This window comes from Phallusia mammillata, chromosome 6 (genome assembly GCF_965637545.1).
Source record: "Phallusia mammillata chromosome 6, kaPhaMamm4.hap1.1, whole genome shotgun sequence".
NCBI lineage: Eukaryota > Metazoa > Chordata > Ascidiacea > Phlebobranchia > Ascidiidae > Phallusia > Phallusia mammillata.
Window position 1 is genome coordinate 24,677,963 of NC_137257.1, and position 14,713 is coordinate 24,692,675.

At 36.2% G+C, this 14,713-nt stretch overlaps 1 protein-coding gene and 1 pseudogene across 2 annotated transcripts; both read left to right on the top strand.

Annotated features, from left to right (window-relative positions):
• Window positions 1-238: 238 nt before the first annotated feature.
• LOC145233214 (uncharacterized) lies at window positions 239-11,638 on the top strand (annotated as a pseudogene). The gene is made up of 18 exons (XR_013861043.1): window positions 239-407; window positions 511-725; window positions 933-1,049; window positions 1,269-1,345; window positions 1,834-1,903; window positions 3,039-3,108; window positions 3,177-3,263; window positions 3,577-3,670; window positions 4,371-4,435; window positions 4,542-4,684; window positions 5,993-6,194; window positions 6,653-6,762; window positions 7,745-7,876; window positions 8,022-8,087; window positions 8,623-8,762; window positions 9,871-9,987; window positions 10,527-10,655; window positions 11,068-11,638. The product of XR_013861043.1 is annotated as an uncharacterized LOC145233214 (transcript).
• A 352-nt stretch (window positions 11,639-11,990) lies between these two features.
• LOC145234551 (retinol dehydrogenase 14-like) lies at window positions 11,991-14,106 on the top strand. The gene is made up of 6 exons (XM_080099266.1): window positions 11,991-12,001; window positions 12,275-12,439; window positions 12,574-12,698; window positions 12,843-13,059; window positions 13,510-13,633; window positions 13,874-14,106. The coding sequence occupies exons 1-5, from the start codon at window positions 11,991-11,993 to the stop codon at window positions 13,631-13,633; spliced, it is 642 nt and encodes a 213-aa protein (XP_079955392.1). The 3' UTR covers window positions 13,874-14,106.
• Window positions 14,107-14,713: the final 607 nt, after the last annotated feature.

Here is a 14,713-nt window from a genome sequence, read left to right on the forward strand (position 1 = left end):
TCTGCAAGTAAACTAAAATAATGCGACTACCTTAAGTAAACGGTTACAGCTAAGAATTATATCTTTTTGAAAACACATTTAAACAAGACTATTGTTAACCTAACTGTGCTTGTCGCTTATTTCTCCATTTTTCATTTTGTCGTCTTCGTGACAACGATGTCGCGATGCAAATAATAACGAGACACGCGACACGACGTACTAATGCAGCTGATTCTTAACTCTCAAGCAAGTAAGAAACTTCACGAGGTTAAAGATGCGTTTTTGTGGCTTTGCAATGTTATTGTAAATTGCTGCGACTTGGCCCTGCAAAACGACGACGTTGCCAGTATTCCAAATATGTTTTGAGTTTATGTAATCCGGTCACTTCACAATGAACCAAGAGCCCGGGAATTCACAAAAAATATTAAGTAAGCGTTTTTGCCTAATACTCAATGATATTTAAGCTGTAGACGTTTTACATCCGGTCACAAATTTGTTAAACTTGTATTTACACAAAAAATGTCTGTTTAGTTCGACTACCATCTACCAAACATGCCAACATCAACTTATTGTCGTCTGTTGCTGAAAATGGAAATCAGTTTGTCAAGCAAAGTCCGAAGCAGGTTGGAGTACCTGTTCATATCCAGACCTTTACAACATCTCCACACAACAACAATGTTTTGGTTCAGGGGACACCAGTAATTATGGTTCAACCTACCACTGATTCCACTCAAAACATGCCACAGGTATATAAATAAAACATTAATAACTTCGTAGGGGTTTCATATACATCTATGTACTTGCTACTTTTGTGGAATTTTGTAAACTATGTAAGTCCACAGAGATTTAATTGCTTGGTATGCCATGGTACAAAATATAGTGAAACCTACAATGTAGCATATCCCATGGAATATGCCTTTTTCTTAATGATGATTACTACAGTTGTTTTACAGTTAGTCAGTGAAAAACGAATGCTTTGTTCAAACTGTGGAGCTACACTAAAGGAACCTTCAAAATACAAATGTTGCTCAAAATCATCGATAAGACCGATACAAGTCACCTCTCTTCAGGTTTGTAACTAATCATTGTGTTATCTGTTTTATGCGTATGTTTTGGTCCTATGAAAAAGATATTTTGGTTTGTTAAATTCAGTAGTTTTCATGGTTATGTACCTACCTTACCTCTTGCTTAGCTTGTCATTATTTTAACATTAATGTAATTTTATTACTAACATATGGAAAGTTGATCCTGGTTATTGTCATCATCAGTTTGTTTGTTTTGTCCAGCAGAAACCAACTACTCAGACAAGGGTTCGTTTGGGTGGTTCTTCAAGTCATGCCAAAGTTAAACCAAGACAAAGTCGAAGGTATTTTTTTATTTTCATCCAAGTCATGCTAATTAGGTTGTTTGCGCAGTAAAACACAAGTGGTCAAAACAGCCTTTGATACCAAGTACGAGTACTTAATATATTGTTGTACTTAGTTGTATATCACTGGCTAATTTAGCTGCCATGGCCAGGGTACATGCGCGCACGCACACATGCAGAATCATGTAGAAAAATTTCCACATGATAGGAAAAAAATATCTGTAACCTGGTGGAACTTTTTCCTGATTATGTGCTGTCTGAATCAAATATTGGCAGAAAAATACCCGTATTCTTATAGTGTAACCCGGCCTTCGGTATCATCTGTTGGTATCGAAAACTGAGGCAAAATGTTGCGATATCGAGTACGAGTATCGATACCACTGAAATCATTCGATACTGAGTACTCGTCCCATCACTACCTCTTAGGCCATCTTTATGTCATTTTTCAACAATTGTTTCGTGCTAAATTTAGTTTAATTTTTTTGTAGGTTGAATGCTAGCACATTTTACGGAGAGCATAATGGTGCAAGCGAATTCCACAGCTTTCTTGCATCTAAGGTAAGGTTACCATATCTGGGCAAGTCAATTCCAGACGGTTTCAATAAATATCTTAGGACCTGGGTGTCAAACATGCGGCCCTCCAAGAGTTTTAGTGCAGCCCACAAAGTAATTTTTAGAAGTTATGTGTTTTACTCAGGCGAAATTCCCTGTCAGACCAGTGAGTTCACATAATAAAATCATTCTCTATTAGTGGTATATCCAAAGATCGAAATAACCCATCTTTAGAATCAGCAATTGCGATTGTTGCATCATAGTATGGCATTGTTTTCACACAAAGCAATGAAGCACAGTTGGTTCTTTCACTTTGCTACACTGTGTAGATGTTTGTTGTTTATCACAATTTTTTTTTAATGTACTTAATAGCATTTGTGAACATTTTTCTTTTTAATTATGCAATGTTATTTGTTGTTATGTTACGTTTTAACGAACATTTCGATAGTGTGGCCCTCGACTTACTTAAAAGTTTGTTTTTGGCCCTCAAAGTTGTTTGAGTTTGACACCCCTGTCTTAGTCGATACCAAACACTTGTTATAATGCGTCACATGTTGTTACATGGGACCAACATGGAGAGTCCCATTCCAGAAAGTTTCACAGGATCCAGCCTATTTAACTGAGTATTGTTAGCTTTTTAGATGCATAAAGCACCAAATAGCATTTAGTTCATGCTTAGGAGCGCTTTTTGAATATTTTAGCGCAATTGTGCTTCTAGGATTTGCTTTACAGGCAAAATAAACTCAACCCAACTCAACATACCAAAAATAACCCTAAATATTCTAGGTTTAAAGGTTGGCAACTGCTGCTTTTAAACTGTTGCAAAATACCTTATTTATAAACAAATGTCTTTTTTTTTTTATTGTATTTTTCGACAATCAGGCGGCAGTCCTAGAACTGAAAATTGCCCCTTGTCGTTCACGGGATTCGAACCCAGGATGCTCCCGGGGGACGAAACCTGATCAGGTTTTGTATATGGGTCAGGCGCGCCAGGCCATTCGGCCAACTTCCCGCCCCTCGGCCAACAAATGTCTTGTTAACATGGTGATTTGAAAATGCTGTCATGAACATGGCAATAATCTTTTTTAAGGGATACGGTATAGATTGTTAAATATTGTGAACTTGTTTTTGTATCTTGTAGACGAGAAATGAAACTCTAAAAGTGAAAAAGAGTTGCCACCTTGTTCCACAAGACAACAACTCCAAATCTGGTACATAAAATAATCATATCATAAAAATATTTACAAAAATGATTTTGTCATGCAATTTTTTTCAACAGAATTCATAACAATCTCGGATTCAAGTGACGAAGCTGAAGTTGAAACAGACGTTGGAAAAGAATCTGGAAAAAAACAGAAAATTGAAGGTACTTTTTTACTTCTAGGCTCCTAATTTATGTCATAATGTGCATAAATGCCAAATAGCAGTCAATAAACAAAACTTATGAAAGCCTTTTTGAATGCTTACAATATAGTTTTGCATTTGTTATTGGCCAAAAACAGCAATTGTTCTGTTAGATTGAGCCCTGAGCATCTCACGTTATCGTTTGGTGCTTGGTGTATTGTGACATCACAAACATTTATTATACATTACTATAGTAATAGCAGTAAAAATGTAAAAATTCACCGCTTTTATGGGACTAATTGCGCCTGAATGATATTTTACATTTGCTTTTTAAGAAGTACAGCCATCTGAAGATAATACAACTTCGGAAACCACTTGCAACAATTCTCCCAAGCAACATGAATCAATCTTTCTGCAACAAGTTCACACGTAAGTAGACTGTAACAATTTCTAATGTCTGTTGTTTAAACCAAGTAACTATGCACAGCGTATCATCTTCTAATTGCAGATGATTTGGGTAGCCACTTTTTAATTTTGATATGTGTGACGGCTGACCAACAAAAAATCTACATTATATTGTAATTATGGGTCACATTTCTGAAAGAGACACATGATGTTTTTGTATATATATATATTTTTTTGCGTAACGCTGGTTTGTTCCACACGTTTGGTCAAGAAAGAGTCTTTAAAACTTGTTTAAATTTACACACGTGTTGGGTAGTTATCCAAATTTGCCCCTACAGAAGTTTGATCCAGAATGACCCAGCTTACCCACAGGTTTACCCACACCCCCCCAAGTGTAAAATTTAAACAGCTCTGCGAACTATAGTACATGATCCAGGAGTTTCATACTTTGTTGGTTGGTGCATGCAATTGCTTGTAGTGGGTTCCTTGTTTGCTGTTTGAAATTTTAACCTGATCGGCCCAGTGGTTACCTTTGGCCAGTCGTTTTTGCCAATCATGTTTGTAGATCAAGTAGTATATAGAGTAAATTTTAAATATATCATAGAATATATTAATTGGCAGTATATAGGAAAACCACCTTTCTATTATTTCTCTTGTTTTATAAATAGATTCAATCACATTGTCATTAGCTTTACGCTACATTCACTTTTGTTTTTGTTTACAGAAATGGTGACGACTCTCCGATTCCATGCAAAAGAAGAAAAGAATCTCTAAACGAAGATGAACCAGGTAAAAACAGTAGTTATTAGCAATTGATACATTGTTGTATCAAAATATTCATTTAAACACACTAAAATTCGCAGCAATGTCACCATCTGTATATTTTTCATTTCAGTTCAGTTCACTACAGAAACAACTTCTCAAATACCAGCAGCAGGTCAGAAAACCTTGCCTGCATGGAAAACTGCGACGCTCTGTGTTTTACTTAAGTCAGTCTGCATTGGACAGTTTCACCACAAGGAGCCTGTGCAGAGCAGGGTAAACATTAGGAAAAAATGCTGTTTTGAATAATTGTGTTTGTAAATCGTAACTCAATAATAATAGTTTGTTATCCAATTGGTTCCTCCTGAAGTTTGACCCCGAATGACCCAGTGGATTACTGACAGATCCCTAAAATATGAAGTTTTTAAAAATGCTGTACTTAGTATAGTACATAAAATTCGAGTTTCATACTTTGTTGGTTGGTGTAAGAATTAAAAAGTATTTTGTAACTTTTTAGTTGATTTACCCATTTTCACCGCTTAACCCCAAAATATTTGTTTTTAGGTTGATGGTACTTAAGGTCATATAAATACAAGTCTTAATGTGATGAAAATTTAAATAGTTGTTTGTACTGGGTTTCTCGTTTGTTATTTACATATTTACCCTGATTGCTCAAATAGTAACCTTTAAAGCCCCGAGTATGTAAATCTTTGAGCGTTAAAGCAAGGAAATCCCAAGAGGATGATTAATTGGTGTACAATTGCAGCGATTTAATGCAAAGTGGGAGGTTTTCTGATTTGTGACACATTATCAGACGTACTGCAGTCTTTTCGGTTAATAAAAATCAGCTGTTTTAGTGTAGCAATGCTATATGGTGTTATTAGGTTTGGCATGCGTATTTTCAGTTTTAGCGTAGGTTTCATACATTCGACGTGATTGAAACTCGATAAATGGTACTTCGGTTTGTTATATGTCGAGCAAAATGTTGATGATTATCATAAAATTCGTGAAATTCGTCTCCGGTAGATGTGATAAATGGTTGTTGTCTGAAGGTCAACTCATAGATATCAAACACATTTAAGAACGATTTTTCTTCACAAAATAGCTTCTTTATTTTGAAAAGTAATTCGAGAATCAATACTTGAGTCTTGTATGAATTAGGCCAATCAATATTGTTAAAATCTAAGGACTGTAGGCTATTGAAAACTGTGTCAAAGGTCATTAAACAGTCATTCGGCTTCTGCACAGCAAAAGGTTACTACAGGTCAATGATATTTGTTTTGCAAAACAAATTTAAGTGGAAAACAATGTGTTATGTATACCTTTGTAGCAAAATTGCTTCTTAATTAAAGTGTATCTAGTACTGTTAAGCTTTTCTTTATATGCCAATAAAGATGCAACAGAATATGGACAAAACTTTTTAAAGTTTGGGTTAATGGTTTCTGATAAATTGTCATTAAGAATCTGAAAATAATTGCACCATTTTTATGCCGTTTGCTATAATGTAACAGATACATTTTGATACATGTAGAATACAAATTATTTGTAAAAATGCCTCAAAAGTTTGCTGGGTTTGTTTTACAGTGGAGCGGTAAAGACATCAGCATGACGATGCAAAATTGCATAGTCCAGATTCCATGGTATGCAATTTCCAAAGTTGAACTGTCAGTAGAAGATCCACAAGCGTGTATTTTCTTCACCATTGAAAATGATTTTGTGCCCTCGTTAAGAAGCCAACTTGGAATGGTGCCTGGCAAAATTCCCTACTTTGACCCAGGGGGGACAGGTAGGATTGCTATTGGAGTGAAATAACAAATTGGTTTCTTTTTTTTTACTTGTACAGTGATTAAAAAGAAATTGGAATTGCCTAGCCTCAAAATTAAGTGGCTGTTTTTTCATGAAATAACTTTGAGGTTGGTGCATCATTCTTAACTTTTTTACCCCACTACCCGTGCTTGAAAGCAGTGGTTCGCAAACAGGGGGGAATTTACTATACTTTGTATATGTGGTTTGTAAATAGACACTAACTTATAGTTGAATATAGACCCAATTTTATATGTTGTATGGTTTAGCATTTACTTTGTGGCATATTTGGATGGAATAAAAATATTCTGTATTATTAAGGGAGGAATTTATCGAAAAAGGTTGTGAACCACTGCTTTAAAGTATTCCTAGAATAAAATAATTAAAAAACTGTTGGAATAAAGTGACTACTAATGTTTTATGCTGGGTGTTTTATTGTAGATGACCAAATCTTCATTATTTTTTACATTTGCTCACAATGGCACTCTATTCAAGGTGATCTAATTCCACAAAAACTTGACTTCCTACGTAGAAAACTACAAAAACCCCAGGTTTGGGCATGTTGAGTTAGATTTATAAACTGCTTCAATATTTACTACATTGCCATTTTTTCATGAAAATTATGTCAAGAAATAACAGTATACCAGTTGTGCAAGGGGCTTTTGCACAGAATCAAACTTTTTGTGTCGTGTGTTTTAATTAGTGATGTACTCAAAATTTCAGTTCAGCCAAAACCGAATGTTTGGCAGTTTTTGCAGAATAAACTGAATCATTCATGACAGCAAGTGAAGTCATACGCTTTGTGTTTGACATAAAAAATGTTTATCTACCAGGCAATTAGTGCAAAATGGTTGTGTTTCATCCTCATTTTAGTTCTGTGGGGTTTAACATTGCCTCAAGCATGGTTGCCAACCTGCCAACGATTTATGGATCTTTTGTCTAGAGTGGGAAAAACCATATTTTAAAAGATATATAATAATTGATGCAATTTTAGTTAAAGTGTAGTGTGAAAGATTGTGTGGTTTGAAAGACCTTATTAAGTTAAAATAACATGTTTAACGCTTTAAATTTGTGTTTTTTAACACATGTTTCGGCCCAATCACAACAAATTATTCGGCCGAAACCGAATCTTCACAAAAGCGGCCAATTTGGCTGAATAAATTCGGCAAACCGAATATTCGGTACATCTCTAGTTTTAATACCACAAGAGGCAAGATTTTAATTTTTAGAAATGAGGGTTTGATTTGGTACAACACCTCTTGCAGGCCTGATGTATTGTTACATATGTACCAGTGTACTAATATTGCTCGGCTGAACACTGCATGACTGACCCCAGTGATAAATGAGTTCTCTTATATATGTGTGTTTATGTAACAAGAGATGTTTTTGGTTTTGTTCGAAACAATAACCTCGGAGCTCTATGAATGACTTGACACACAAAAAATGTTTGATAGATTTATTTTCATGGATGTATTTGTTTGTACATTTCTGTTTTCCCAGGAACCTAATTAATATGAGCTCAAATTGTTGCAGAGTTTTGTGGCGAAACTTACCCAAACTGAATCGAACAACCGACAGTGTCGAATTGCTAATGCAGAACTTGTCCAACACTTCCGAAAAACCAACATATCAAAAGAATTATCACCACATCAATCACCTGCTCAAGTATTTTTGCTCAAATAAAGAGCTTTTTAATAGGTTTAAACATCATTTTGTTGTCTGAGTAGAAACCACAGTTTTTGTCATACCTTAAAAACTTTTTGTGGCAACAATACCGTAAAACAGTAGACATTTATTAAAAACTTTTTAGAATCACTGTGGCAAGTCTATGATAGTGGGCTCTCCTGTTGGAAGTTCCCAAGTGGCAAAACACACGGTAAGCCGCCCAAACGTAATGTTGTTGAATACTGTATGTCCTATGAGATTTGTGTATGTCTTGCATCAACCAAAATACAATATGCAAGCTACATGTGGCTCATTGAATTTGTCTTGTTAAAATCATACACAACAATAACACTGCACAACTTTTTCGCTGTGTTTAAAACTCTTGATGTATTTGTATGTGTTTACATGGTTTAGCTATTCCCCTATACCTCCCAACCCTGCAGAAACTTAAAAACTTTGTAGGCCTCTTGTGTTGTGTTGGAGGAACTTTGTAGGCCTCTTGTGCAATTTCACCAAGTGCACCAAAAATGTAAAATTCAACTCAAGTTGTGAAAAAGAGATTTGATTTTAATCCAAAACAAAATTCATAGAGAGCATGTTTTTTAATGGACACATTTTATCACAGACATTGAACACTTGTTGTCATTAATAGTTAACTTATTCACCAACTAAATGTTTACTGTTGGTTCTATTTACTGTTGTAGAGGAAAATTACTGCTCCTAAGGAAACTGTTTTTGAATACCAGACACAGATACTGCAAGTGGGAATGAGTCCTGAGCAAAAGTTGATTCGTTTTACATGTTCCAGAAGCAATTGTTTGCCACAAGCAGTTGCAGTGAACGAATGCATTGATGTTCATCCAGTGTTTCAAGGGCAGCGAAAACAGTAGGTTTCACCTGACATTTAAAATTCTGTTTTAGTCATACAAATTTCATTTAGTGGTATAAAACTTGTTTGTAATTTAGTTCAGTTCTTTTTTTTTGATTGTAGATAGTTTTAAACATGCCATGATAATATGGTTTTATTACAATTTATGTGCAATTTTATAATTCCAATCCAATTGATCACAAATTCTAAATTCATATACTGAACCTAAAACTCAAGCCCATCATACTACAGTTATTGTTTATTCCTAATGACATATTCCAGTTTTTCAAAAGATTAAGTTTTGCATCCAGTGTTCTAAACCAGGCTTCTCAAACTTTCTTGCTCTGCGACCCCATTTTGAAAAAGAGAGTTCTTCATATAGCCTATACTTGTGAATGATGTTTAAACAATAAATTTATGCACGTATACCATTTATTGTGACAATGACATTATACCGCATGATGTTTTGTGACCCCAATTTGGGTCACCACCCACAGTTTGAGCAGCCCTGTTCTAAACCCTCTCAAAGCCAATAACATTTTTCCAGAAAATAAAAGTGTCCTTATTGCAATTTAAGAAAACCTAATGTGAGATTCCACCATTTCTATTGCTATATTGGAATCAGGCTCTAGTTGTATAAGAATTATATTTGATGCATGGCATTTGCTTGAATAAAGTGTATGAAAAGGGGGCGTTAAAAAGTTATTTACTTTGTAACAAAAAAATGCCGGAAGAGCAATAATTTGCAAAAGACAGTTACTAAGATAAAAAATGATTTAGATAAGTGAATTTAAGATGACTGAAATAAGCTGTTCCTCCCAGGCATAATGTATAAACAAGCATTGCTCTTCTAGCAGTTTTTATTACAAATAATAGACGTTTTGACGTACAATACAAGATGCCTTCATCAGGATGATAGCATATGAAAGACAAATTATTGTTAAAGGGACAATTGCAACAACACAAAAAAGCAGCGATAACAAGATCGTGCGGCCGTGCACTTGCACCAACAGAGTGATTAAACATAGTTCAGTGGTGTAAAAGCGACCGATAATTTATCTGCATTAGAAGATGACTTGTTTAAGCACTGATTGGGCATTATTAAACATTTTGTTTTTGTTTTCAGACTTGCCATTTATCCCCCTCCACCAGCCAAAGGAGGAATCACGATCACCAATGAAGATCAATTCTGTCACAATGAAGGAGAATTTCTTAATGATGTCATAATCGACTTTTATCTTAAGTAATGTTACTACTTTTACACCAGTGTCCTTAGTTTTAGTGCAGGGGTGTGCAACCTGCGGCCCACGGGCTAAATGCGACCCTTGATTAAAGGTTGTGCAGCCCTCAGAGGCGCTTGGACTTCAAATGTACTGGCAAACCAGTCAAACTATTATATATTTTTGAGCAGGTTAATGCACCAGAAGCTATTTTTCTGCGATCTGTCAATATGTGGCTAAAATCAAATGCAAATTTTATTTGTAGTTAAGCATATTTGGTAAGCAACAAAGTAAATCATCTTGTGTTATACACAGTTGCAGCCCGCGATCTAATTTTGGCAATTGTATTTGGCCCCACAGTAACAAAAGTTGCACACCCCTGTTTTGGTGGTTCCCACACTGGTGTTCCCACACATTGAAGGACATGTACAATCTAACTTAAGTCTTTTAACTGGTGTCTGTAAATTGTTACATTTGTAAAAGTTGGTTGTTTTAATTTAAAAGTTGGGAAACAGAAATCAAATGAAATATCCTGAATTTTGTTAGTTATTAAACTTTTCAGATACATCATGGAGGAGATTTTAAGTCCACTCGATCGTGATCGCTCACACATTTTTAGTTGTTTCTTTTACAAGCGATTAACACAGAACCCAGCAGGGAAGGCAAAAGCAAATGAAGACAAGAATCTAAAGTAATCTATCAATTTTGCTCACTTTTCTACTGTCTAATGTGATTATAGCATGGGCATTTGTTGTTTATGTCGATTAATAGGGATGGGCCGAGCCGAGCCAAAACCTGTGTACTCGGTACCGAGCATTGCTATTAAGAATGTTTGTGACGTCACAATACACTAAACGTGCTCTGCCCAAGTATTGAGCATTAACATGAGATGCTCGTTGCTCGACCAAACATAACTTCCAGTTTTGGCACATGCCTATCAACTAAATTTTACTTATTTAACCCCAACAGTTTAGTATGAACTGCAAGGTTAAGTTAAAAATCTGCATCTACAACAAAAACATAAAATTTTAATAGATTTTCTTACATATGAAAACTCATGCTCAATAATCTTTACCCTGTCTCATAAACTTCTTACCTTTCAGCCCTTCGGAGCGACGTCATCGAAGGGTGCAGAAATGGACACGCAACATTGATTTATTTGAGAAGGATTTTGTGTTTATCCCGATCAACGAAGCATCTCATTGGTTTCTTGCTGTCGTTTGTTTCCCAGGTCAAAAGATCGGTTTCTTTTCGATTCCTCCACTGGAACGCAAGTGACAGATAACTTATGTTGCTATATTTGTTTGATTTATTCTACCCTTCCTGTATAGATGCCTAAATGCAGTGGTTCTCAACCTTTTATGCACTGTGCCCTTTACCAAAAAATGTACTTAGCAAACTTAACTGAATTATGAAGTCAATATAGTTATGTAGATGTGCATCCCACTTTGTTTGTGTTGACAACTCAAGCGTTTACGCCGCTAGCCCCCTGAAATGTTCGAAATGTATTTAGGGAATTCCGTAACTCGATACTGACGCCATATAATTCGACTAGCTTGGGTACTTCCCTTTCAAAAATTAAACGTCATAACTTTGACGTCACCCGCATGCTCACGCACCTAAAAAGCTGCGGGTGCTGCAGGAAACCAACCATTAACCTACAGTTACATTGTTGTGTAGATGTTGCCTTGTTACAAATAGTTAAGTATGGAATTGGTATTGGCGTCGTTATCACTCTGACTGTGATTCGACTCTATACTAAAGCATCGTGGAAAATATTCAAAGAAGATGTTGACATGACTGGAAAAAATGCTATTATAACTGCCGCAATGGAGGTAAATAATCATTATTGGTTGCTAGTTGAGTTGAGATGAGTGTTAGTTGCGTAGTAACACAATTGCACTAAAATTGCACTTGACGGAGATAGCTGCGCAATGGTAAGACGTTACAAAGCGCGACAAAGTAGAGGGCACAGTTGGTGGAGAGAAGGTAAACGCGCTGTAGCTACACCGTTATTATAAGGGTTATGAGATATCAGTTAGTTAGAGTTGGTTAGTAAACGGTTTCCTGAATTAAATACGATTCGATTTATGAAGATCCAGGAATAGATGACGATTCGATTTATAGTTAAGATATGTAGCTTGCACACAGGCTGCTGTTTATTGCTTAACATTCTCCACCCTCAACACAGTTGTCGTGGGTTCGAACCCCACTGCAGACAACGTTTTTTTTTTGACCTACCAAACACAATGTAGTCAGAGCGCCATGGTATAGTAAAAATCTTTGATACAAACTCACGTTATTTTACAGGGCTGGGAATGCCATTGCTGTGGAATTCGCGATCGAAACGCCTGGGTCTTTTTGGCTTTTTGACTCGCGGTGTAGAGAATCGAATGTCGTTTTAAAGACGTTAGACCTGAGTTCTTTTCGGTCAGTGCGCGAGTTTGCCAATCACGTGGTCAACAACGAAGAGAGGTAAACGGTTTGGCAAGCAAAATTTTGCATATAGGTAGCTGCATTACCACTTTGTTAGTTCCGTAAAGTTGAAAATATAAAAATATAACATAATTCATTTAAACGTTATTGGGGTTAACATGTTTTGTTTACAGGTTGGATATTCTCGTCAACAATGCTGCAATATTTGGAAAACCAATAATTAAAACCGAAGACAAGATGGACTTGACTTACCAGACAAATCATTTCGGTCCTTTCCTGTTGACCAACCTGTTGTTAGGTACAAAATGAATTTAAAAAATAAAAGTATTGTTTGAGTAAAAACCGTTGCGAAGCACTGATTCACACACAAGCTATTTTGACTTGCACGATCAAGTGTAAAGTTGTCAGTAATAATCTTTATCAAATAGTTTTATTCTTGTAGATCTTCTGAAGCGATCCGGACCAGGGTCTCGCATCATCAACGTGAGTTCATTTATGCACTCCATGTGCGCTTTGGACCTGGATTATTTGAAACCCGATGACTTTGGAGTCTTTTGCGCCACCAAGCAGATGGGAAGGTTGAAACAAAAACCCGAAATTCTTCTTTACAACAACTCGAAGCTGATGAACATCATGTTTGCAAGGGAGCTTGCACGAAGGTAGTTACTTTTTTAGTTTGATTATTTAGTGCTTCGGTTTTCTTTAGAGAATTTACCAGGTTAAGTCGGGATTTAAACCTACAACCCTGAAAACGCAACATGCATAAACGGTTATTCGAACTTTTATGCGTTGATTTAGCAGCGAATTGTTGTAAATTCCTGACAATCTCTGGTGTTTAATTCCACAACCAGGGTTCGCCGATACATACGCGTGTATCGCCGGTTTTAACCAAGTAAAACTTTTCATTCCTGCTTAAAATAGTTGCAATAATTTCTAATGATATTGTATGGCTTATGTCCAGTCTGTACATAGCGTATCGTTCTACGTGGTCAGTGAACAAATTATTCGTAACTTATTGTTTATTGAGGCCGACATCAACAACTGTATGTCATACACTTTCCTACAGTATGCGTGTAAATGTCGTAATGCCCCCAAATTTTTGCTTGCAGACTTGGAGAACGCGGCGTGACAACAAACTGCTTGAGTCCTGGCATAGTTCGAACCAACATCTTGGCTTCTGATAAAAGGATAATGGTCATGATTGTTATGATCTTTATGTTGGTTGTATCGTAGGTGAGTCATGTCTGTAATTCGGTGGGGTGGGATTTTGGTGCTTGGATTTTAAAATATAGTGATTGTGGTTTAAAAGCTCGTTAAGTTGCAAACTAGATCCTTAGAAAAAGAGATCTAAAAAAACGTAAAAGTCAGTTATTCGCTATTTATTTCGTCACGATTTTTGCGGTAACTATTTTAACGGCATTGCCGAAAACAAACAAAGCTGTGTGCAGCTTTTATTATATTGTTACGTCACAGAACACAAACGAGGGCTGCCAAACCATGCTCCATTGCGCCCTTTCGCGTTCGCTGAAAAATGTGTCGCGAAAATATTTCACCAACTGTCAAGAGGATCCGGGTGTACACGAGGTGGCGCAAGACGACGACGCTTGCAAAAAACTCTGGGAATTGAGTGAACTGTACACCGGAATATGCGTAAAACCAGAACAGTGATTGAATTGTAAAATATAAATTGACTGCTTGCACTTCCATCAATTGTGTGCAAAGTATATGTTTCGGTAGCTAATGGGCATTGTGTGTAGTTCAGCAGCTTATGAGGGATGGTCGTAAGTTTTGCGAGTTTTTTTCCATTTGTCGTGACACTACAATTTTTTGTGTATGGATCCCAAGTATAGAATTGCCTAAATGTATTTGTTTTACATCAAACAGGCCATGCCTTCCTAAGAATGTAAAAATACTTATTTTTGTTCCATAACTCGGTGTTTCTTTACCAACTTGAATCACCACGTTCCTACTCCCCCAAACAATATGTTCTATCTATGTCACTGCATCCTCCCTCGAAACCCCCATATATATTGAGGGTTTCCCTCCCTATGTAGGCTACTTCGCTATTAATGGGAAACCAACAACTCTGATTATAAGTGTCATGTATTCACCTGACTTGCCATGTTAAAAAGTAGTTTCAAAACCTTTGTGTATCCCTGGTGTGATAATTTACACCCTTGCCCAATATCAAGACAATTTGTTGCTTCAGAAGCGCCGTGACTCTGATAAACGTTTCAACCATTGTGTTCAGACAAACATTTTTAGCGACAAAATTAACTACCAAGTCAACCAAAATGCTCAAGTTTCATCGTT